The 26,254-nt window shown below is 40.4% G+C and overlaps 1 protein-coding gene across 2 annotated transcripts in view; it reads left to right on the top strand.

Moving 5' to 3' along the window:
- PSD3 (pleckstrin and Sec7 domain containing 3) overlaps window positions 1-26,254 on the top strand; it is a 661,118-nt gene that overhangs the window by 258,485 nt on the left and 376,379 nt on the right. For both annotated transcript variants that reach the window (XM_089675248.1, XM_089675257.1), the window contains one exon: window positions 19,799-19,993. In XM_089675248.1, coding sequence (XP_089531374.1) covers window positions 19,799-19,993 — 195 coding nt within the window. The remainder of the gene's footprint in view (window positions 1-19,798; window positions 19,994-26,254) is intronic.

The raw sequence follows: 26,254 nt of genomic DNA, 5'->3' as shown, positions 1-26,254 counted from the left end.
TGTATGCACGTGACTTCCATGCGCAATAAAATTGCGCTTCTGGTGAGTGCAATCACACTACTGATCCTTATCATGGAAGTCACGTGCACGGATTTCACGGAAATATTGGACTATTTTATGCTTTTCCATATTTTATTGATTACATGTCAACAATTTCAGTAATTATACACTAAAGTCACGATGGTTATAAAAGTCACTATTCATCACGTCCATTTATGACGGTACACTTCATTTATATTGTGATCACTTTAGCACAATTTAAAGCTCACATTTGATGCATTAGTCACTTTATGAATTTCCAGCACTGCATTATTTATTTATCAAGCTGTTTTGAGGATACAGAGGTTCATCCTGAATGCTAGCTGCTTTTGTCTAACCAGGCGCTCTCTAATCACTATTTTCTTCTAACGTAAATGCATGCCAGACTGGGCATTTTTTACATAGGATTTTTCTGCCAGCTCCTAGCAGGAAGATTCAGCATAAATGGGATTATTTAATATGCTTGTGTGCACGTAGCCTTATTATTTTAGTTGTATATTTTTAATTTTTAACAAAATCCTTAAACAGGAAATATGCCAACCACAGCACCACCTGCCTGGAGTTTGCATGTTCTCCCTGTGCCTGCGTGAGTTTCTTCTGGGTACTCTGGTTTCCTCCCACACTCCAAAGACATGCTGGGAGGTGATTTGGATCCTGCCTAAATTGGCCCTAGTTTGTGTATGTATGAATGTAAGTTAGGGATCTTAGATTGTACGCCCCTTGAGGGTTAGGGACTGATGTGAATGTACAATATATATATGTACAGTAAAGCGCTGCGTACATTAATGGTGCTATATAATTACCTGAAATAAACAAAAAATAAAATAGACATTATTCAGCGTGTACCGTAATTTGTTTGAATCATTAGTCAGTCTACTGAAGTATTTCTTTTCCTGGGTTAATTTTATCATTTACTCTTTTTTAGTTGCTTCTTTAACCTATTTGATGTTTTTTTTGCTTGGGGTTATATTCGCTTGTGTAGTTTTATTGGGCACAAGACTATCAATAACTTTGATTGCATTTTGTAAAAAAAATGTGCTTAGTATCAATCCATAAGCCACGAAGAGTTGCAAAATAGTCTGTCCATCTAATAATGAGCAAATGACCATGTCCCTTCTAGTGTTATCTTTTTTTGCAAAATGTGATAATGTAGATTTCTGAGGAAATGGAAAAGGGGTTCTTTACAGTCCAGGTTTTTTTAAACTATGATTGAATATGCAACTGCTTTTAAAATAGTCCAACATTTCTGTTTCTGGAATGGATCAATGAAGAGGAACTGGCTAAAATAGCTGTCCTTGAAAAAATGATGCTTCAGGATCCCTGTAGTGTTGCCTCACATGACTAGAAGCCTTGGAATAAAGGGGCAGATCAACGTATCAACGTTCAACAGAAATCTAGTGACAGAATGTCAACATTTTTGGTCACATGACCAGCTCCATTGGGAGCCTAAAGCCGCTACAATGTATTGTTTTAAAGAAAGTGGTTAATGTTGTGTTGTGCCACTGCTTTTTGGAGGTGGCCATCTTGGTTTTGCTTACTCATGTCTGGGCCACCCCCCTAATGACCAGTGATCTGAAGACTGGTGGAGATATATTTAAGAAGCAGCAAGAGAGGTGCAGAAATCACAGATCCACAAAATAAATATGTAAAAGCAAGAAGGTGCAAGCAGTGAAGGTCCTCGGGTATGGATTTCTCCATAGCATGGTAGTGACTGCACCAAATGTCACCCCAAATCCTGTAAGACCAGCATTAGAGGCAAAGTGTCTCTCACATATAAACATAGATGAAACTGTAGGTGCAGGAGTAGCTAGGCAGTGTGTATCACTTAGGGCTCATGTACACGGGGCGTTTGGAAAATTCATCTGAACAATGGAAACTGACTGCTGGAAAACGTAGGTTAAAAAACGTCAGTTTAGCCATGTTTGCATTGCTCGTTTGTGTTTAGAAGCGTTTTTAAAAGATAACCTCAGGAGACCTTCCAAATGCCCAAAATGCACTGAAAAACAGTACAAAGTTAACAATTTATTTTAGACATTTTGAGAGAAATTGAAAGAGCAGTATGTGTTGAGATGACCTGTCTTTTCTGGTTGTATTCACTATGGATCCCATCATGAGCATAATGCAGCACGTTCTACCATTTTTTCCTGCATGTGAAACCTGGAACTGAATGCGCTGGTGTACTAGGTCCATTTGAGTACCTGGAAAACTCTTTGCATGCATTTCTGGTGATGAAAAAAGGCTCTGGACAGCATCTGGACATGGAACAGTTAAAAAACGCTTCTAAACACAAACGAACCACGTTTACAAGCGTTTGACGTTTGAAACACCATTAAAATCTACTCCTGAATGCAAGTTTGGTGCGTTCAAAAAATGACTGTAAACTCAACTGCCTGTAAATGACATAGTGTACATGGACACATAGGAAAACAATGACATTTTTTTTGACAACTTGCTTTCTTTTAACCTAAGGGCTCATGTACACTGCAGCTGATAAACTCACGTTTAGGAGATGTTCAGCGTTTTTTTCTGCAGCCCCTGAACTCTCCCTAATGTTTTCCTATGTGTCCATGTACACATCTTCGTTTACAGGAATATGAGTTAACAGTTGTTTTTTGAACTCAGAAATCTTACGTTCAGTCGATTTTATCAGCGTTTCAAACGCAAAACGCTTCTAACGCTGAAAATCGCATTTATAAGTTCTTGCGTTTGAAACATTTTTTTTAACTCTTCCATTTCCCAATGCTGTCCAGAGCCTTTTTTCGTCATGAAAAATGCATGCAAAGCATTTTGAAGGTACTCAGATGGACAAAACACCATACATAGTATGTTCCTACCAAGATTGTCACACATTGTAATGACCAATTCACACCTCAGACCTCTCCCACCCTTGGAAACAAAAGATATGTTAATGACCATTCACGCCTCAAATTCCTCATGAAGACCACCTGCTAGGTGGCTTTAATGACTCGCTTTACCAGACACCTTACCCACCCTTGGAAACAAAAGAAATGTTAATGAGAAACTCACACCTAAGTTAATCTCAACACATACTGCTGTCTCTGCTTCTACTCTCTGTATTTCTCTGAAACAGTCTGAAATAGTTAATAATTTACCACTTTTCAGAGCATTCTGGGCATTTGAGAGGTTCTCCAGTGCGTATCCTTAAACACTTCTAAACGCAAACGCACATAAATGCGGTATGCAAACGCAGCTAAACAGACGTTTTTTTAACCTACGTTTTCCAGCAGTCAGTTTCTATCGTTCAGAAGTGTCCCGTGTACATGGGTGTGACTTTCTCACCAAACTCATGACCAAAGGACCAGCCAATCTAAAACCGCGATGTCACGTGCGTAACAATGCCACACCCAGCTGCACCCTGCACAACGATTTCCAGCTAATTGGACCACAATCGATGTACCGGGAGCCTGGAAGCAATTGTTACTGGGTCAGGTTAATTACGCAATTAACCCTTCACACTGCCACCACCTCCTTTTTGTACAGAGAAAGAGGAAACTCGGCGATATCAGCTATAACACTATGATGGTTGAGATAATCGTCTGTATAACACTGTCACTGCAGACCGGTTATACAGAGGGCTAAACAAACACAGTAGCGCTCTTTTAGAGGCAGGAATTTGTAAATTGCATTAAGGAGCTTTAGAAACAATTCAACACTTTCAGAAGGAAAAATTTATTACTAAAAGGTCAAAAGGGTGCAATAAAAATATTTACAGAAAAAAAAGATGTAACCTATAAATATACAAAGAACAACAGCACAGCAAAGAGGTAACAGGAGGTTAAAGGGTTAAAGTACTTGCCAATCAGCCTTGGGTTTGCAGATCAAGTTTCAAAGCAAAAGGGCTTGTCTCCCAGGTTGGTTCTGATGTTAAAAGGGAGAATTCTTCAACTTAACTCTTAGGCCTGACAGCCCATTTTGTTGTACCCTTGAAGGGGGTGTCTCTGAAGTCAAGGACCAATGCCCCGTTTTAGGGAGGGAAGGTCTGGGCGTAGACCTAGACTAGAGCCAAAATCTCTTATAGTTCATATTTTGGCTCATAACTTTTCCAATGCACAAGTGACATTCTACCCGTGGGTAGATTACTATGCAGACGCATCTGAGGAACGGGTAGATATGAAATACTTATTTGAAGGGTTCCAGAGATGTAATTTTCTGCTTTCCTAGGTATTCCAGTCAGGGAGTGTGACCTATCAAACTGTTTGTCTTCTCGTGGGCAATCTGAAGATATGCCTGGTTTTTATGTTAGTCTCTCATATTCCAAAATATGAGACATAGGGGAGAAATGGATTTTAAAAGTGTTATCTGGTTCGTACTCCTCTGGAATGTCTTTGAACTCCTGGTAAGGCTTGCGTTATCTTTTACGATGTGCTAGATTGCACAGTTTTCTTAGACAGCCAGGCACTCAGCTCAGAGAGGTTGTATAGCTCTGGGCTCCCTGCTGGGCTCTGGCCTGCCTGTGACACTTCCAACACCCACGCCGACCAGATGTCACTGTGGCTCTCAGAGAGGGAGGGGGAGAATGAGGGGAGACATGGAGAATTCTTAACAAAATGGAGGGTTGCGTCCATCTCTGTGCGTACGCTTGCTACAATGGGACCTAACACTCACTGCAGAAATTTAGAGAAGTGGATTAGAAAGATTCACAGCAGTGGTCAATGTATAAAGAGGTAAAAGCATTTACAAATTTAAGTTCAGCTAATAAAGTAGATCTATAGAGGAACATTAAATCAAAGCAAAGGGTTTCATACTATTTTAAAGGAAATATCTACTATGCTTTTCTCTTAGTAGTAGTCAAGCGGATTTCGGTCCTGTCTTTAACGACAACCTGTCACAAGACATAGGCAGTTTGAACAGAGTAAATAATAGAAACATGCAAAAGCAGCAGTAATCTTCAGTGAAAACCTCATGTCAAAGCAATCAGTAGTTTCTGAAATATGGAGAACTGAAGTTACAGGCTAATCTGAACTTTTGGCCCCACTGCCATTTACCTCCCAATTCTCCTAGCTGCTCATTGAAACCACCTGTTAAAACAAAATGAAATGAAAATAAAACACCAATAAAATGAAAACAAAAAACATCCTGTGAAAGAATGAACGTTATACTTGTATGTTGTACCTCGAGTTGCTCCCCGATCACATCGATCTTGAGTTTGAAATCGTGCGACTTCACTGTAAGTCGCATGATTTCAAAGTCGGGATGTCGCGATTTGAGGTGCGATTTGCAAGACATCTGACACAGATGTCTATGCAAATCGCACTAAAAGTAGTGCATGCACTACTTTAGAAATCAGTGCAGCTCCTGCCAGGTCGGAACCGCACCGATATGACCGCTATAATTGCAGACAGTAGGGTGTGACTTTGCAAGTTGCATGCCAAGTCGCACCTAGTGCGACCGGGGTCTTAAATCTTTATTCATTTGAAGAGCTGCGATGTTGCTACTATTTGACACTGCTGGGTTTGTCGGATACCCTGTCCCCCATGGGCTCTGTGATTCCTCCTGTTGACCCTGGTGTCACAGCTATTAACAACGGTGTAACTTTAAACCACGGAACTGAATCTAACATTTTGGTCTCATAATTTCAATAAATATTCATAGAAAGTCGGAACACAAGCAAGGAAAGCTTGTGAACAGTTGGAAGATAACCAGCTTCTGTCAACAACTGTTAATTAAAAACTATACCAAACATCCAATAAAAATTCAATAAACTCGAGACAGAAAATTCCTGTGTACAAGTACCCAGACTCAATTCTTAATCTGGCAGTGAATTCCTGTAAATGTTTTCTTTCAGATTTACAGTACTTTCTTTTCTTCCCTATACACTTGGCATAATAATGACACTCAACATTCGAGGAAAAACTGATTTTTCCTTTAAGTGGTAATATCACATTAATATTATTATTATTATACAGGATTTATATAGCGCCAACAGTTTGCGGAGTACTTTACAAAATGAAGGCAGACATTACAGTTACAATACAATTTGGTACAAGAGGAAACCGAGGGCCCTGCTCATTAGAGCTTACAATGTAGGAGCAAGGGTTGTGTGACACAAAAGGTAATATGTATTTTTTCTTTCAAATTTTTACAAAATGTGCAGGATATGCCACTTACCTAAAAACAAATCACAAATACTATTCACTAGTCACCATTAAGCAGAAAAAATCAGGATAACAAATACACAGAAATGTTAAGTTGCGTCGTACAGCATGAGCAATTAAGTTCAGTTTTGTAGCAGGGTCAATCTTTGGTCAGCATTATTTCCGCTGTCTCTTTCCACTTCTATATAAACGTGGTGCTTAAAACCATGAGGACACCCTGCAAGACAGCCAATTTACTTCATCCTGCTTCTCCCTTCCCCCTAGGACTACCCTGTGTTCACTTGTTATGGGATTATATCCTACAGTTATTTTCATAAAGCAATTTCTTCCATTTGTTATGTCTTCTAAGCAATTGCTGACCCTTAAATTAGAGGTTTACTTTTCATTGTTCCCAACTTACTTTTCCCCGCTTCTTTTTTTTTTTTTTTATCCTTTTTGCACGTTTATACGTAAGGAGGTGTCATTCTCACAGTGGACACCATGAGATTCTGGTTTTATGACTTTTTCTTGGCATGTAACCTTTGGATGTCCATTCATCAAGGCTTCCAACACTTTTCAGTAGTTTTACGAGAACCTACTGTAGCTGTGGATACAACAAGCCGCATGGGTTGTTCACAAAGCTTAGTTTTTTTCAAAATGATTTGCACCCTGGCCTCTTGTAATATTTTGTATACTGTCACTGACTTGTGTATATGTTCCTATGTGTATCACATCTGTACAATTTAATAAAACTTCTTAAAAAAAACAACAAAAATCAACCCAACATGATGACATGATTTTGTTTTCAGCATTTATAAACATTATGACTCTGATATTAGAATACATTTGAATCTGTGTAAACCTTTACAATGCTGTGACCTAGAAAGTATTAATTGCACAAAAAATTATTAAAAATAGCATTATTAAAAATAACTGGTGTCCTAGCAACCAATGATATCATCTGTTGATAAGGAGGATGTTGGGTGCCTGCACAACATCCTTGTTTGCCCCTCCCTGCCCATTCGTCAGCACTGGGGCCACATTAGCTGAATGAGGGAGAGAAACATTGGAATACTAGTCAGTACCAGTGTAAAAAGAATAAATCACCTCTAACTTTGGAGTCCTATGTGTGTGGATGTTGCTGTGTTATGCAAAACTATTAGTTTCGTTTTTGGAATGGGGTGTCTCGAGATTTGTGCAGAATTGTAAAGGATACCTTGACTATAAACGGGTTGAGAAACACTGGTCTAAGCAACCAGGAGCTACCACTGAAACAGTTCGGCCACAAAACTGGAGGTTTTATGTTTCTCTGTTCGAGCTCTGCCTCTAGCATAGAACAATTACCTAAAACTCATCACCTTTTAGCATCAAAAGTATTCAACTCTCTAGGCCAGAGCTCCAGCTCTGAGGCCTCCCAACCCCTCCACAAAGACACTTCCAGAACAGAACTCTGGCTTTTGTTATAGACTGGTCCTGTCTCGTTTAAGGAGAAATTTGCTTTGTTTAACTGCATGCCGCCCAGCCACTGTACATGTACGGCGGCAGGGCGGCACTGGTAGGCAAAACGACGTTTTAAAACGGACCCCGCAAAACAGGTATGGGGCGCGCGTCCGCCCTGCCTGTCTTGCAGGTGTCCGCCGCAGGGTCACGGACGGTTTTTACCGGCCGTTTTCCCGCGATGAGCTGTCATCACTGTCACAGAGCAGAGCTGCATTGTTTACACACAGCCTGCTCTGTGACAGTTCTCCGACAAGCTAAAGAGGGAGAGAAGAATTTCTCTCCCTCGATCAGCTCCCCCCTCTCTCCCCTCCGTCCAGCACACACCCTCGCCCCCTAGTAAAACACTCCCCTTGCACAGTAAACTCCTAAAAATGTTAACCCCTTCCTCCCCAGTGACATTAGTACAGTTTCAGTGTTTTTTTTCCACTGATCACTGTATTGGTGTCACTGGGGATGTCAGTGACCCCAAGTCAGTTCCCCCCCCAGTGTGAAAATGTCCGCCGCAGTCCCGCCATAAGTCGCTGGTCTCTGCCATAAGTCCCTGATCGCTGCCATAATTCGCTGATCAACGCCATTATTCGTATAAATAAAAATTAAAAATCCCAGTATCTTTCCCGCCATTTGTAAACGCTATAACTTTCACGTAAACCAATTAATTTACACGTATTGGTTTTTTTTTTTAGCAAAGACATGTCGCAGAATGCATTTTGGCAGAAATTTATGACTAAATTTGATTTTTGCATTTTTTTTTTACTGGACATGTTTTATAGCAAATAGTCCAAAATATTGTTTTTTTTTTCCTAAAAATTGTCAGCCTTTTTTTTTATAGCGCAAAAAATAAATACCGCACAGGCGATCAAATACCACCGTATTGCATGACCGCGCAATTGTCCGTTAAACTAGCGCAGCGCTGTATAGCAGAAAAATGGCATAAATTGCAGTATTTATACCATAGTTTGTAGACGCTATAACTTTCACACAAAGCAATCAATATACACTTATTGGGATTTTTTTTACCAAAAACATGTAGCAGAATACATTTTGGCCTAAATTAATAACCAACTTTGAGTTTACTATATATTTTTTTTATTGCTGAAAGTAAAAAATATTGTTTTTCGTCAACATTTTTGGCCTTTTTTTGTTTATAGCGTGAAAAATAAAAAGCGCACAGGTGATCAAATTACACTGAAAGAAAGCTCTATTTGTGTGAAAAAAAGGACGTAAATTTCGTTTGGGTGCAGCAATGCATGACCGCGCAATTATCAGTTGAATAAGTGCAGCGCCGAGTAGCAAAAAGAGGCCTGGTCATTAAGGGGGGTAAATCCTCAGGAGCTCAAGTGGTTAAATTTTGTCCTGCACTGTGCTCCTGAATTATATAGAAACAGGAACATTGGCTTTTTATACATTTAAACAGACTTGGATAGAGAAATAGGTAGCAAAACAGGAGACGACTAAAGAGAAAATGCTAACCCCAGCTCCTTCAGTTGATGTTTGTATGATCACCTGTTTGTCAGATGATATTTATTGAAGGTAGGCCAAGTCAGTCTCAACTCTGATCTTCCCTTTTAGCTGAGTGCATAGACCTCACTGCCTAGACATTCAGTCACACGACTAGTGTTAGAAGGAGCCTGGAGGAGAATTTATGTAAATATTGTAGTCCTTCTATTACTCATCTATCAGAAGGTAACTTTGAAATGTGGAGTTTAGGCATAACACCTTGATATCACGACTATGAGGGTTCTTCAAAAATTTCCAAAATGTTTTTTTACATATATATATATATATATATATATATATATATATATTATACTTTTTGAAGACCCATTGTATTTTATCCAGCAGGAACAAAGGAACAATTCCACTGGTGCCCTTAGGAAATAGAGGTTTTCAAAAAAACACATTGCAAGAAGAGAACACCCTTCAGTGGCCACAAAATGGTGCATAACTGTCTAGTACATACTTTAGTATGTTTGTAGTGGCCCCTGCTCCCCATGGAGATCAGTTAAAGTTTTTCAACATTGCAGACAGCTGTAAAAGCAATCAGGCAATGTGTTGTGTTATAAGTTGTGTTTGTCTTAATGCCTTTGTATTTGAGACTCTAGGCAAATTATGTATGATTAGTGTGAGAAATACACATCTGTACTGATGCTTGAACAACATTTTGCTATTAGCAGGTAATGTTCAACATTAATTTAAAGTGACAATAAACTCTGGTTACAACTCTGATCTGACTTCCCTTTAGAGCAGTGGTTCTCAACCTTTCTAATGCCGCGACCCCTTAATACAGTTCCTCATGTTGTGGTGACCCCCAACCATAAAATTATTTTCGTTGCTACTTCATAACTGTAATTTTGACACTGTAGTGCCACGTCATTGGTGTCAGTGGGAGGAATAGTGTCCCATCACTGATGTCAATGGGAGGAATAGTACCCCATCATTGGTATCAGTGGTAGGAATAGTGCCCCATCATTGGTGTCAGTGGTAGGAATAGTGCCCCATCATTGGTGTCAGTGGGAGGAATAGTGCTCCATCATAGGTGTCAGTGGGAGGAATAGTGCCCCATCATTGGTGTCAGTGGGGGGAATAGTGCCCCATCATTGGTGTCAGTGGGGGGAATAGTGCCCCATCATTGGTGTCAGTGGGGGGAATAGTGCCCCATCATTGGTGTCAGTGGGGGGAATAGTGCCCCATCATTGGTGTCAGTGGGGGGAATAGTGCTCCATCATTGGTGTCAGTGGGGGGAATAGTGCTCCATCATTGGTGTCAGTGGGGGGAATAGTGCCCCATCACTGGTGTCAGTGGGAGGAATAGTGTCCCATCACTGGTATCAGTGGGAGGAATAGTGCCCCAACACTGGTGTCAGTGGGAGGAATAGTGCCCCAACACTGGTGTCAGTGGGAGGAATAGTGCCCCATCATTGGTATCAGTGGGAGGAATAGTGCCTCATCATTGGTGTCAGTGGGAGGAATAGTGCCCCATCATAGGTGTCAGTGGAAGCAATAGTGCCCCATCGTTGGTGTCAGTGGGGGGAGGAATAGTGCCCCATCGTTGGTGTCATTGGGGGGAGGAATAGTGCCCCATTGTTGGTGTCAGTGGGGGGAGGAATAGTGCCCCATCGTTGGTGTCAGTGGGGGGAGGAATAGTGCCCCATCATTGGTATTAGTGACACCAATGATGGGGCACTATTCCTCCCACTAACACCAATGATACTTACCTTGCTGACCCCTGCTCCAGCCTGGGCTCGCTTGCTCCCTCCCTCTCCCATGGTACAGACACTTACCGGTCAGATATCTTCCTTCTCCGGCCGCTCTCCTCTTCACTCGCTCGATCTTCGCGGTGCCGCTCGGCTCCTCCTCTCCAAGCTCCACCTCCTCGCCGGTGATTGGCCGCCTGTGTGCCTCTCCTGAGCTACAGTTCCGGCGGCCAATCACCGGCGAAGGATTGATCCCGGGGGTGTGCCCAGATGACAGGGACGGCATGTCATCCCGCCCACACCTGGAGACAGATAGAGGAGCGGTGTCTCGGTTCCTAAGGCCATCGGAAATATGTGTTTTCCGATGGTCTTAGGCGACCCCTGGGAAAGAGTCATGCGATCCCCAGGTTGAGAACCGCTGCTTTAGAGGGTGGCTACATTTCTCTCTCCTTGGTCCTGTATGTAGGAGTGTAACCAACTACACATGACCAAACTTAACTTGGCACTGTATGTTAGGGTTTCATAAAAATGAATATTTGTCCTCTTTGATGGTCAAATATGACAGTGAAATTGCAAGCATGCGCATTAGGGTACTGGCAGCAGATGGCACCCACACACGAGCATACTGTACAACATAGTTGCACATTCATCCGGCAGAGTGGTAATTGGTTGAGGTGTGCTCCCGATATATACACAGTGGGCACGTGACCAATTGTTTTTTTTACTCTGCTTACATGGGCATCTTTTTGGGTTTGGACAGTGTATTTACCCTGCCTTGAAAACTTTGCTCACCCGCTACTACTGAGTTACATGCCCATCAGCCTAACCTTGCTCTCACTATTCTTCCCTGCCTCACTTCTCTGCAGCCCTCCCCAGTCTTAACCCTCCCACATGGAAGAAAAATATATTTTGAAATACTACAATTTTGGCCATTTTACACACACACACACGCACACGCACACACACACACTTTTTATATATTACAAAATATATGAAAAATATTTTTAAAAATACATTTTCCAATATACTGTATGTCTTTAAAAATGTAATCTACATTTTTGGAATGCATTTACAAATATATATAAAAATGTTAAAATGGCTTTTTTATATGTTAAAAAAAACTGAAGAATATATTTAAAAAATATATATTTAAAAAATATTTCATATATTTTGTAATATATAAAACGCATTTCAACATACAGTGAGTGGACGTATTCATATTTTAAAAATATATTTAAAATATATTTTTCTTCCATGTGGGCTGTGCCACCTCTTTTGCTCTCATCACTCTGCTACTCCTGCACACCCTGGGCATTTTGCCACACATCCGTGTTCTCACCACTTGACCTTGCACCACTTACTAGACTGCCTCACAATCTCTGCTCTACACAAGCTTTCCCTCACTTTTTCACCACCCACCTTGTCATCTTTACTTATCGCTCTGCCCTTCCTTTATCACTCTTTCCTGTTCCTACTCCTCTATCAATGCACATTGTAACCCCCCCCCAATCCCCTAGACCCTAGAACCACTGCACCTGCCATCACCTCAGTCCACCTGGTCTCCACTCCATTCTGAAACCATTCTGAAACCATCTCCAACTTTGCCCATTCTGGAACTGGCACACTTTTGCCATTCTTTGCTAAATTTGTTTTGAAGACATTACCTTTTTCGTTATCCTTTTTAGAAGCCTATTTTAAAGAGCTGAATCACAATTTCATGGTTCACTGGACTCTTGATGAACTTCCACTGTTTGCTATTTAAAAAAAAGGATGATCTATAGGCCATTAAACAAGATAAAACTATAAAGTTGTTTTTGAAAGTTGAGTTCCAGCCTTTTTAAAAACCTAGTGAAAAGGGATGATAAAACTAGTACAGACTTTGCCAATATTTTGGAGAAGAGAGAGAGCTGTGTTTTACTTATATGTACCTTACCTTCTTAACTACCAATACACTATTCTGCACCCTTAGAAACAGGCTAGCACTATCATTATTACACTTGTCTCCAGGGTTAGATACAATATTCCAAGGGAGATCACTTTATTTATTTTTATTTGAAGGTGCACAAAGGGTGACATAGCAAGATAAGTAGCAAACAGCTTGTGTACCGGATGACAGTATAGCTAACAAAGTAATCGCAAATAGTTTCAAACTTTGCAGTACAGACAAACTAGGTCATGAAAGGCTGGCATACAATTCCTTTAAGGACAAATTTCTCAATCAATAAACACTGATACTGTCATATCTGCGTGGGACCTCAGTTAAGAGATCTGAAAGAGCCAGGATGATACAATAACTAGTTGGAAAAACTGACATTGAGTAATAAGCCGAGGCAATGCACACCAACGTTTTTGACATTATAATGGGTTTGAAAGGGGTGAGAAAAGAGGGAGGGGGGAGGTGAGAATAAGGGCAAGAAGGGAAAGCCGGGGAAGAAAAAAAAAAAAAAGAAAGGTGAGAACTGGGTGGAGGGGGAAGGAAAGGGATAGAAGAGAGTATCCACCAAGGTTTTGAGTAGGGTGATAATGACTGCATACACTTTGGACGAAAAGGAGCATGTGTTAATTCACAGGTATTGAGGGTATTCATCAGAGAAACTAAACTGGTCCCAGTAAACCACATGGTCTAATATTCCTCTGAAGGGCTGAGGTCAGATGTTCCATATTTTCTATGTCATTCACTCTGGCGAACTGTTGGCCAATGTTGTTTCCATGTAGCAGGAATACAGGCTATTGCTGCATTCAGTAAGTATGTAAGCAGTGATGTTTGATACTTTTTCCTGGAGAGGGGGGTCAAGTTGAGAAGGACTGCTGCAGGGTCATCGAACAGCGAGATGTCTGTCAATTTGTGTAACTGGAGGACACTCCCAGAAAATGTGGAGAAGCATGCCTATGCCTATGTGGGAACTGCATCTTTAGCAATGGTCACTCAATCATGGGAATAGCATGACTGACACAAATGGGTTCTTGTACCACCGGGTCACTATTTTGTATGTAGTTTCCTGATATTTGCTGCATAATGAAAATTTGTGAGTAAAAAAAAGAGGATCTGATCTCCTTGGTTTTCCAAAAATGAGACCTGCAAGTCTCTTTCCCCTTTGGCGAGGAAGGGGCGTCCAAATTTGCGTGCAGATTAAGTAGGTGTTTAAATGATGGTAAAGATTCACGTATTGGACCATCCCCTAAACAGAGCTGCTTAATCACGTTGAAAGGCCTTTGGAAGAGGTGTGGTTAGGATAATGTTCTCAAGAAGTGCTCTCCAGTAGTCCAAGAACAGGAACTCAGGGCCAGTAAACAGTCCCATACTTGGGATCCAACTGTGTAGGCGAAGGAAATAGAACACACGCAGGAGTCTCTCGGTTGATCATGTGGTAAATACCAGATCAGAAAAACCAGGGAGAAAAGTGGGATGACCTAGTATTGGTGTCATAGGAAAAGGGAAGCTATGCAAGAAAAATGGTTAATAAAACCTGTCGGTCTCAGTCAAAGTAGGTCTGACTAAAGGGTGGGAAGATAGATGAGTGGTATATTTTTTTCCCTGCCCAGGGGATGCCCAAATCGGTGCTTGTGAGGCATCCTGTTCTAAAGAGACCCAAAGTTTACAAGTCCTGTGTCTGCACCAATCCACCACCCTGGTCATGTGCACTGCAGTATGGTATAAAGCTGGATCTGGAAACCCCTTTTCCCTCTTATTTTTAGGCCTAGCTCTCCTGATTCAAGAAGGTTTACCATGCCAAATAAATTTGATGAATGCTGACCATATGGAGTGGAAGTATGCTTGGGGGATCTTAATAGGCAGGGCTTGCAACAAGTGTAGAAGCTTAGGCATCATATTAATTTTAAGTACATTGCACCTGCCAGGCCATTTTAAAGCCAGGTTGTTCCATTTTGCAAGGTCAGTAGACAAGGGGGACAAGAAGAACTGGAAGCAAAGTTTGAATACTGTTTAGGTTTGCAGCGATTTTTGTTCCCAAGTATTGGATGCTATGAGTAGCCCACCAAAAAGGGAGATTAAGTTGTAGTACTGTGAGAGCAGAGTCTGGGAAGGAGATGTTAAGCGCCTCCAATTTTTTACGATTTACCTTAAAGTTGGATAGAGATCCATAACGTTTCAATTCCTGTAAAAGGGATAGCAGTGAAGTGAGAGGCTCCATAATGTAAAAGAGGAAGTCATCGGTGTAAGCTGCTACTTTGTGTTGATAGGTAGAGGAATGCACCCTCCCGTACCTTCTGTTTTTGTCTGATGTGTTGGAGGAATGGCTCCGAGGATGAATAGGAGTGACAATAGGGGCAACCCTTCCTGGTTCCATTAGAGATTGCAAAAAGGCTGGAGTTAAAGCCGTTGACCCTATCGATGGCAGAGGGAGCAAAATAAAGGGCAGATATCCAGGACAAGATCGGGGTAGGCATTTAAAATGGTTTAAAGGTTTCAATAAGGAAGGACCAGTTGACTCTGTTAAAAGGCCTTTTTTGCATCTGTGGACAGAAGTAACCTAGGGGTATTGAATTTCTTGGCCATCATAATAATGTTCAGGGTTCTAATGGTATTGCCTCTAGCCTCTCTGGATTGAATTAAGTCTACCTGGTCCAGATAGATGAGATGTGTTAAGAGGGCATTCAGTCTGGCTGCAAGGGTTTTGGTAAAGAGCGTGTAGTCATATGCTGGGAGGATAAAGGAGTACAGCTCAAATTATATAGAGCAGAGTAAATTTACAGAAGGTGTCTTCCAACTCCAGAATTTTGGTGCCAGTTGTGGTTGTCAGGGCTGAGTCATATGATTGGGAGGTTTTAGGATATCAAGGCTCTAGCTAACAAGCGGTCACATTTGTCTCTATATTCATAGTAGGAGAGACGGGCCCTCAAAAGGAAGGTCCCTTTTTTTACAGGGTATTTTGAAAAGCTGCAAAATACCTTTTCTCATATTAAATATACTACCCTCAAAAATGAACGCAGAAGTAAATGTACTAATGGTATTCAAATGCATAAGAAAACCAATATTGGCACAGTGGCTCAGTGGTTGGCATTTTCGATAAGCAGCACTAGGGTCGTTCTTTTGAATCTCAACCACAGCACTACCTGCCTAGAGTTTGCATGTTCTCCCTGTACCTGTGTGGGTTTCCTCTGGGTACTCCAGTTTCCTTCCAGACTCCAAAGACATACTATTAGGTTAATCAGCTCCTGTCTAAATTGGCCCTAGTATGTATATGCATGAATGTGAATTGGGGACCTTAGATTGTAAGCTCCTTGAGTGCAGTGGCTGATGTCAATGTACAATATATTCTCTATATGTAAAGTGCTGTGTAAATTGATGGCACTATAAAAATACCAATAAAAAAAATCATAATTTTGACATTTCAGCATTGATTGTCCCTGCTAATAGTGGAATAAAATCATATTTGTGCTAAAAAATGACCTTGCGCTTTACTTTAAAGGAAAAAAAAGAGTTACTGCACCTTTCACACCTGTTAGCATGCATCCATAATGATTTTGTCACCACTGAAACAGGTTCATTTAAAGGCTAAAGATTAATGACTAGCAAGCCTGCTGCTCAACTAAGTTAGCAAGAGTAATTAGAGGTACATCATCCCTATTTGCTGGTGTGTGAAGGAGTTTGAATTAAAATTCATATATAGCAGTCCATGTAAAAGTAAAGTCAGAGATAATAGTGTGCACAAGCTGTGCTTGGTGATTAATGTTGCTGAATTTCCCACAGTCTGTAGTCTCTATAAAGTGGAATATTTCTGCAAGGAGTCAGAAAATGCACATTCACTGATAACCAGTGATAACTAGCTCTCTGAAAGCCTGTTCGCACCATAACGCAGTGCTCTGCAGTGCATTGCAGTGCACACATTTGGTGCATTGATATATCTTTTTATTGTGGTATTAAACAGCCCCAAAATGTATGACACTCAGCGGAGTAAAAAAATAGGTACCGTCTGCCTTTTTTCACAACTTAATTCAGCTTCGTATTACAATGCTTACCTTTAAATACTTCTGTGATAGACACATGCCTAAAGTTGGACAAGAGTTTTGCTTATAAAACTGGGCAAAATATGTAAAGAGCGCAAAGGATATACCACTCCTTTACTTCTTTCACATGGCCACTTAACTCTAAAACTTTTATTTCTAGTTCAAAATGACACCCCCCCCCCCTTAAATATATTTGTCAGTTTATCTTGAATTGAAAAATATATTGTGCAAACTAGAATATCTGCCATTTTATATTGTATGATTCTGTAATTTGTCTGTTTTTTACTTTCTTACTGGCTGTGTTTTACTTATAATAAGCATTTGTTATGAGTTCATATCCCAATACACCATGCGGCACTCAGTAAAAGGTATACTGATTACAGTGTGTATGGTGGCTGAGATTAGTTGAATCCTATAGAGAATTCAGCATACCTGAGCTTTTTGGGGTATAGTATACTCAAATTTCCATGTCATATCCAGCTGTTTCCCATTTCTTCTTAAAATTTTATTTGAACTGTAACTATATCAGCTCATATTGTATGGCTAACTTTAGAAAATACTTTTCTGGTTGGTGACTTAATTCATATTAACCATACAAAAGATATAGAAAGATTAACCATGTAACTATAGATGACACCAAGCTGTGCAGTGGAATAACGTCCTTACAGGATGTCCCCAACTTACAAGCCGACCTCAATGCACTGTTTAATTGGGCAACTATGTGGCAAATGAGGTTTAATGTTGATAAATGTAAGGTTCTGTACTTGGGGGCTCTAAGAATGTGCATGCATCATACATACTAGGGGGGTACAACTGGGGGATTCAATGGTGGAGAAGGATCTGGGAGTTGTGGTAGATCACAAGCTTAATAATGGCATGCAATGCCAAGTTGCGGTTTCTAACGCGAGCAAAATCCTCTCTTGTATTAAAAGAGGTATAGACTCCAGAGAGACAGATATCATATTACCCCTATACAAATCATTAGTAAGACCTCATCTGGAATATGCAGTTCAGTTTTGGCCACTAATTCATAAAAAGAACATTGGGGAACTGGAGAAAGTACAGAGAAAGGCAACCAAACTGATACGAGGCATGGAGGAGATCAGCTATGAGGAAAGATTAGAGGAACTGAATTTATTCTCTCTTGAGAAGAGGAGATTAAGGGGGGATATTATCAACATGTATAAATACATCAGTGGTTCATATAGTGAACTCGGTGTAGAGCTATTCACCCTGAGGTCATCACAGAGGACAAGGGGGCACTCGTTACATCTGGAGGAAAAGAAATTTAATCTCTAGACATGGAAAGGTTTCTTCACAGTGAGAGCTGTGAAATTGTGGAATAGACTCCCTCAAGAGTTGGTTCCGGCCAGCTCAGTGGATTGCTTTAAAAAAGGCCTGGATTCTTTCCTAGATACACAGAATATAACTGGATACTAACATTTATAGGTAAAGTTGATCCAGGGAATATCCGATTGCCTTTCGGGGGATCAGGAAGGTATTTTTTCCCCTGCAGGAGTAAATTGGATCATGCTTTGCTGGGTTTTTTTGCTTTCCTCTGGATCAACTGTGGGTATGAAATAACTTTTTTTTTTTTTTTAATGGTTGAACTGGATGGACCTTTTGTCTTTTTTTTCAGCCAGACTAACCATGTAACCAAAGATTTTGTTTTAGTTACTCCTTTTTTATGCTGGACGTTTATTTATAGCCCATGGTTTGTCCCATGCTACCAGAGTTTGTGGCTTTGGCAAATGCTGCTTTACCCCATCTCTACGACTAAACCCTGTGGGTGAAATGTGTTAAAGTGGTTGTACCAGAGGGGGGGCTGTCAGTGCCAAGCTTGTGGATATAATTTGCAATAAATGTGGATACCAGTAATCTGGGGTTTGGTGGCTTCCTTTTTAACAGTCAGTCTGTGAGCAGGGAGGGCCTGAAGAGGCAGTGAACTGGAGCAACTTGGATTGAAGAATTTTTCATGTCTAAGCATCCAAACGTGAGCTTGTTGAAGGTTTTGTTCTAAAAGTTGAGGGTGCTCCCTTAGATTTAAAAAATTTTGAAATTTATGAATGATTGTGTACTCTGATATACTACGCATGTCTAATTGGCCACATGCAGCTCTCTTGCTCTTTCAAAACCCTCAGTGGTTTTAGAATTTTAAATGAGAGTGCCCAGCTGTTCTCCAAAAGCCAAACTTTCATGATTGTTCTGCTCAATATATAGGCTCCATGCACACTGGGTATTTTTAAGCTCCTAGAAACTATTATGAGCATGTTTTTTCTGCTCCCAGAAGCTAAGGAGCAGAAACAAAATGTAGAGTCTTTTGGAAGCATTTTTCAAGCAGAAAAAAATGCTTAACGCTCCTAAACGCTACTAAACTGCTCCTATCAGCTTTTTTCGAGCTTTTGTTCTTTTTCATGTACTATAAAGATGCAAATAAAATGCGAACGCTCCTAAACATGTGCTTCTACTAAAACGCTACTGCAAACTGGCACAAAAATCCTACCATCAGAGCTTTTTATCCATTTTTTTTTTTCTAGCATTTTTTGGGCATATAAAAAAAACAATGGTGTGCATAGAGCCTTGAGGAAATTTTTATTATATCTTCTTTCTCTGCTAATTATAGTAACAATTGCAGTCTACTACTTTTTGTACCAAAGTGCTATAATCTTTTTCTGAATTTGAAGAGGTGCTGCCATCAAGCAATACAATATGCCCCCCACAAGATTAAAAAAAAATTTTTTAATTACCGTAAGTTTTTTGTCATTTCTATCATATACCTTCTGGATAGTTAACGGGAACTACTTGTATTGGATAAAACTGTATGTTAAATTTGGAACTGTTTGTAGCATTAGCATGGAGTTTTGTTGTTCTGTATGTTTCTGTGCAAAGGGTATAAAAAAAAAAAAAAAAAACCAGACCTTTCTGCTAAGGAAAAAAAACTTCCTCCAAATGTTTTTATGTCTGAAAAAAACTGAGCCGTGCGTGTTTTTTTTTTTCTCCCTAGTGATGCAGGACCAAGCAACAAACCGCTAGAGGCCTCATATGACATGGGCAGCACTGAAATCCTTCAAAAAGGAAGCACTGAAAACCTCAGCAATGGGACCAATAGTAACGTACAAGCTGCAAAACGCCTGGCCAAACGTCTATACCAGCTGGATGGATTTAAGCGCTCTGATGTCGCAAAGCACTTAGGAAAAAAGTATGTATTTTGACTTTCAAGCTAGAAAATAAGCTATATGTGCTGGTGTAGACATCAATAATATCTGTACATGATTTGCCATTGTAATTGCTGGAGTTTAATAATCTGTCACTTTTAGATTATATTAGGATGCACCATTTATATCAGCGGCCGAAAATAGTGTTATCTGCAAAATGCCAATAGGAAAAAAAGGTGCCGATACATGCAAAGTTGCGTCTCATAGACTTTCATGCAAAAACGCCCCCCTTGTGACTTCAGTGCACAATCGCGTCTCAGACTTGCATGCAAAGTCGTGTCCTAATTGACTTTAATGCAAAAATTCCCCCTAGTGACTTCAAAGCAAAATTGCCAGCCACATTAATTAAATAAAAAAATGTTTTTCTTTTTTTTCCAAGTGCATCCTGAATTTTCAGTTTTGGTTTCGGAACCAGGATTTTCATTTCTATACATCACTAGAATATATTATTTGGTTTGCTGCATGTTATTAATTTTTCCTGCTACAAATGGCAGTTTTCAAGGATACAGCTTTTATGGAGGTAGTTGATCTAAAACAATGTTTGGCCAATAAGGAACTGCTCAACCTCTTCACTCTGTCCCTAGCTCACAGTTCGCACTCGATGAAAGCTGATTGCCTAGTCTTCTGTGACTCATTTTTGGTAATATCTAAGCAAAATAAATAGCAGGGAACTGTTTATGTATCTGTAGTACTATTTCATTATGGCCCAGGTAGAGTTTTGTAGGCAAGATCTTGGACCTTGAAAAAATTAGGTTTGGTAGATATTGTCACAGATTGAATATCTGCATGCTTAACGCAGATTTAAAGTGGTTGTAAAGACTAAAGGTTTTTTACCTTCGTGAATTCTGTGCACGAAGGTAAAAAAACCTTCTTTCTGCAGCAGTGCCCCCAGCCCCCTCAATACTTACATGAGCTTCATCGCGATCCAGTGATGTGAATGACAGCCTCAGCTGTTCCGGGTCTCTGACATTGGCTCCCTCTGCTGTCAATCACAGCCAGTCAACCAATGAGGAGAGAGAGGAGCGGGGCCAATCCACAGCTCCGTGTGTGAATGGACACACTGAGCAGTGGGTGCCCCCATAGCAAGCTGCTTGCTGTGGGGGCACCCGACAGACTGGAGGATAAAGGAGAGCCTGTGGAGGACCCTAGAAGAGGATCCAGGCTGCTCTGTGCAAAACCACTGCACACAGTAGGTAAGTATAGACATGTTTGTTATTTTACAAAAAAAAATAACCTTTTAGAATTGCTTTAAAGTTTGGATACATTTTCAAACTGTCCACATTCTAGATTTTATAATGCTAATATGTTTTTCGGGCTGCTCTGGATTGTTTGAGAAGGCAGTGGGCAGGTTTTCTTAAAGCTTTTATCCTCACACAATAACCAGAGCTTTTGGGAGATTCGTTTCTTAGGTGAATTCAATGACATTTCCAGAATTTTTCTTTCTTGTAATATCCAATAGAAGGTTCTTACCAGGTTCTGGTCAATCAGTTGTGGGTCAGAGACTGCGACAAGACCATTCCTCACCACAAAGGTCATCTATACTCTGACCACAACAACAAATAGGCAAGAAAATTTTATTTTAATTACTATATTTTAGAAAATTAAACTATGTCTGATTAGATGCTATAAATGCATTATATAACGCATGCTTAAAAAGGATCTTTAGGTCCAATTCACACTGACTTGCTTGTACATTTCCATACATTTTAGTCACATTTTAACCTGCGTTGATGTCTGTTGACATACATTTTGATGTCTGATGACCTACATTTTGACATCCGTTGACATGCATGCAAAGCATTATGGTGTGAATAGGACACATTGGAATATATTGTTTTTCAGATGTCCTTCTGTTGATCTGCATTTTACAGCTGCACTAAAACGTAGATCAACGCACTGGTGTAAATAGACTCTATTACTCATTAGAGTATATCTTAGGGATGCACAACTCAGCACCACGTAAGAGAAATAGTGCAATTGTTGTATTCCAAAGGGCTTCCATGTGCTCATTCTTACAGTGAACTTGTACTCTAAGACTTTTAAAAGTAAATTCCTGCTTTAGTGCAAATGCCACAAGATACCGGTCATTAATTGTATTCGACAAAAAAAGCCAATTTTGTTTTCTTGTTTAGATTCACTTTTGTTTCAGGGGCCTTGCTTCATGCCTAAGCCAAGTACCATTTATATTATTTATTATATTTATAGGGCTTAGCCATTAACTAGAATCTCCATAATGAAGTGAAACTTAGAGGGGGGTAGAATCGTATTCACCCATAGAATTGACATCTTTTTCTGTCTGCTGCTAGGTGTGAAAATTAAGTGAAAGTTCACTTAGAAGACATGCAGATTTTATCTGTAAAAAAAAAAAAGACATGCAGGTGCAATTATATTAGCAGTATCAATATAAAACCTATTTGAATTGCAATACATGTCAATAAAATCATATACAGCTTTCAGCCAACCAATAAAATCCAGGGGCTACTGTACCTACATAACCATCCCCATGCCCAAACACCAGCATCATTTTGTCCAGTACCGAGGCCATCAAATACGGAAGGTAGAATCATGATCTGTATACACTCACCGGCCACCTTATTAGGCACACTTGTTCAATTGCTTGGTAACACAAATTGCTAATCAGCCAATCACATGGCAGCAACTCAATGCATTTAGGCATGTAGATGTGGTGAAGACGACTTGAAGTTCAAACTGAGCATCAGAATGGGGAAGAAAGGGACTTTAGGTGACTTTGGACATGACAAAGTTGTTGGTGCCAGACTGGCTGGTCTGATTATTTCAAAAACTGCTGATCTACTGAGATTTTCACACACAACCATCTCTAGGGTTTACAGTAAATGATCCGAAAAAGAGAAAATATACAGTGAGCGGCAGTTATATGGATGAAAATGCCTTGTTGATGTCAGAAGAAAATGGGCAGACTGGTTCCTGGGACATTCAGATGGTAGGGTCAGAATTTGGTGTACACAGCATGAAAGCATGGATCCATCCTGCCTTGTATCAATGGTTGAGGCTGGTGGTGGTGGTGTAATGGTGTGGGAGATATTTTCTTGGCACTAGCAAGGTGTACCTAATAAAGTGGCCGGTGAGTGTGCAATCATCATCCTAGTTGTCGAATTACATTACAGTATTCAAAACAACAGTTATTAGCAGGACAGCATTATCCCATGAGCATTAAAGAGGAATTCCAGGCGTGGTTATTTGATACATATTTGCATTGGTCCAGCTTGGTCCAATGTAACTGTGCATATACTATGAGTGCCAATGCCCCTGGAAGTTGAAAATCACTGAAATAGACTCCATTAACCCAGTGATCTCCACTTGCTTGTGGGTCTGCTCTTCTGCATTCTGAATACAGGAGCAGGGCTGGGACACGGGATGGGCAGAAGGGGCACATGCACTGGGCACTGTCATAATCTGTGATGAGGGGGGTACACTGGGAGCTTCTGCCACTACTTCTGGCCACTTCAGCTCTGCCTTTTCTCTCCCGCAGCCATTAATCCCTCCTCTCCTTTCGAGCTCTGCTCTTGCCCCCAGCTTGTTCTCCTTCCAGGGTCACGTCAGTCTTCCTTGATGGTCACTTTCAATTTGTCCTGCTTATCTCACTTTCAACTCTCTACATGTCTCTTTACCTTCCCTGCACAATTGTCAGTCATTGATTCTCCTGCTCTTCTTTCCTGTTCACATTAACCCTTCATCTTCTATCTGCTGGCCGGTCCATAAATCTGCACTGTACACATCCCTGCAGCCTGTGGTCTCAGCTCTGGGCACTCCACACAGCCGTCTGGCTGACACCCCTTCCATTCCACCAATGCAACCCTAGCACTTTCTCTGCACTCCTTCACTCTGCACTTTATTAAAACATACTGTTACTACCTAAAACTCCACCTATAAAAATATATAACCCCCTGCGCTCCACTGGTATGAACAAACACAACCCCAAATATATGCAAGCTGCTACCACCTATTCCCAATACCACAGGATGTATGACATAAAAAAACAATATTGGTGAAGCGCTTCACATGAAAAACTAAATAAGTAGGTGCAATGATATAAAAATACATATAAAGTGACCGCACTGTATTGAAAGGTATTGATAACTAATGCTAAATAATCCCCCGAAAAAATATATAAGTGCTTAGTGCTGAAAGTGCAAAACAGGTCATGCATTTGCTGACTAGATCGTGCCAAAATAAAATATATGCACAGTAAACATAATACACAATAAGATTACACACTCTAACTGAAAGTGCTCCGTATGGGTATGAATATAGGTTAAAAGTAAAATCCACAATAAAGTGCAAAACGGGTCATGCGTTTGCTGACTAGACCGTGCCAAAATGCAATATATGCACAGTATACATAATACACAATAACATTACACACTAACTGAAAGTAAAAAGTGCTCAGTAGGAGTATGAATATTGGTTAAAGTAAAATCCACAATAAAGTGCAAGTGTGTATTATTTCACTGTGCATTTATTGTATTTTGGCACGATTTAGTCAGCAAACGCATGACCTGTTTTGCACTTTATTGTGGATTTTACTTTAACCAATATTCATACTCCTACTGAGCACTTTTTACTTTCAGTTAGTGTGCAATGTTATTGTGTATTATGTATACTGTGCATATATTGCATTTTGGCACGGTCTAGTCAGCAAACGCATGACCTGTTTTGCACTTTATTGTGGATTTTACTTTTAACCTATATTCATACCCATACGGAGCACTTTCAGTTAGAGTGTGTAATCTTATTGTGTATTATGTTTACTGTGCATATATTTTATTTTGGCACGATCTAGTCAGCAAATGCATGACCTGTTTTGCACTTTCAGCACTAAGCACTTATATATTTTTTCGGGGGATTATTTAGCATTAGTTATCAATACCTTTCAATACAGTGCGGTCACTTTATATGTATTTTTATATCATTGCACCTACTTATTTAGTTTTTCATGTGAAGCGCTTCACCAATATTGTTTTTTTACGTCATAAAACTCCACCTAGTCACTCCTTTTTATCCACCATGCACTGCGGTGTGGCCACGATGTAATTGTATAAGTTTTAGAAGTGATCCCAATGAATTCTATTACACAGTGCGTTGTCATGAAAGCACACCAAACTACATGCTGCATCTTTGATGCACTTTCAGAATACGCACTGTGTAATAGAATTCAATGGGAGCACTCCTGAAACCGCGCATGCAATCACACTGCAGCCAAACCGCAGCACACCAGTGTGACCTCACTATAAGGCTAGGTTCACACCTTTGCAGGTCAGAAATGTACAAAGAATTGTGACTTTCCTGACACCCACTGAAACACACTGTCCATTAGTAGATGTGTGGTAGTGCCAGTAACTGTTGGCACCCCCATGCATCTACTGACACAGGCATTTTCATATACACCAAAACACATGGTGTCTCTGTCTCAAAAGTTAGACATCAAGGGGTTTATTTACTAAAGCTGGAGAGTCCAAAATCAGACTCCCTTCTGCATAGAAACCAATCAGCTTCTAACCTCAGCTTGTTCAATGAAGTTTTGGCAATGAAACCTGGAAGCTGATTGGTTTCTATGCAGAAGGGAGTCTGATTTTGGACTCTCCAGCTTTAGTAAATAAACCCCCAAGGGTCTGTTTAGAGGCCTGATATTTCAACAAAGCCACTACAGGACTGTTAAAAGTGAAAAAAATAAAAAATAATTACATTCTGAAAACTATATTACATTTTTAAAAAAAAATAATAATTAGGGCTTGTTCAAACATGTTTTGGTCTCTGAAGAGCGATCAGCATTCAGATTGCTCTTCAGGGAGCATTGTATTGCCTCTCACTCCCTACTTTAACACCTTCAAGCCTGCACTAGCATGCTGCAGTTGCAGAGCAGCACCATTAATGTGAATGGGTCAAGTTTGACAAGGGGGATAATTCATGCTACAGTTGTGACGCAAAACATCACAGCCACAGCATGTGTACATTCCCAGGCACTCTGCAGCTAAAGGATGCAGCAGTTGAGGCACCCAGCGGGTGGCAGTTTGACCCCTCCCGGCCAGCATAATATAAGCACACCCATTCCTCTCTGTAATGCGCTACGTGCGTCACAGGTCGCGATTTCTCTGAAATGTCCCTCATGTCAACTTCAAAAGCTTGGCGGTACATTAGTACTATTTCACTGCATGTCACAAACATTACAAACCTTACACCATTATTAGACCTATCATGGGGGCACA

This window comes from Staurois parvus, unplaced genomic scaffold (genome assembly GCF_062004578.1).
Source record: "Staurois parvus isolate SC_StPar_1 unplaced genomic scaffold, SC_StPar_1.0 ptg000013l, whole genome shotgun sequence".
Lineage (NCBI taxonomy): Eukaryota > Metazoa > Chordata > Amphibia > Anura > Ranidae > Staurois > Staurois parvus.
Note: the sequence above shows the minus strand (reverse complement) of the source record. Positions and strands in the feature narration are given on the sequence as shown.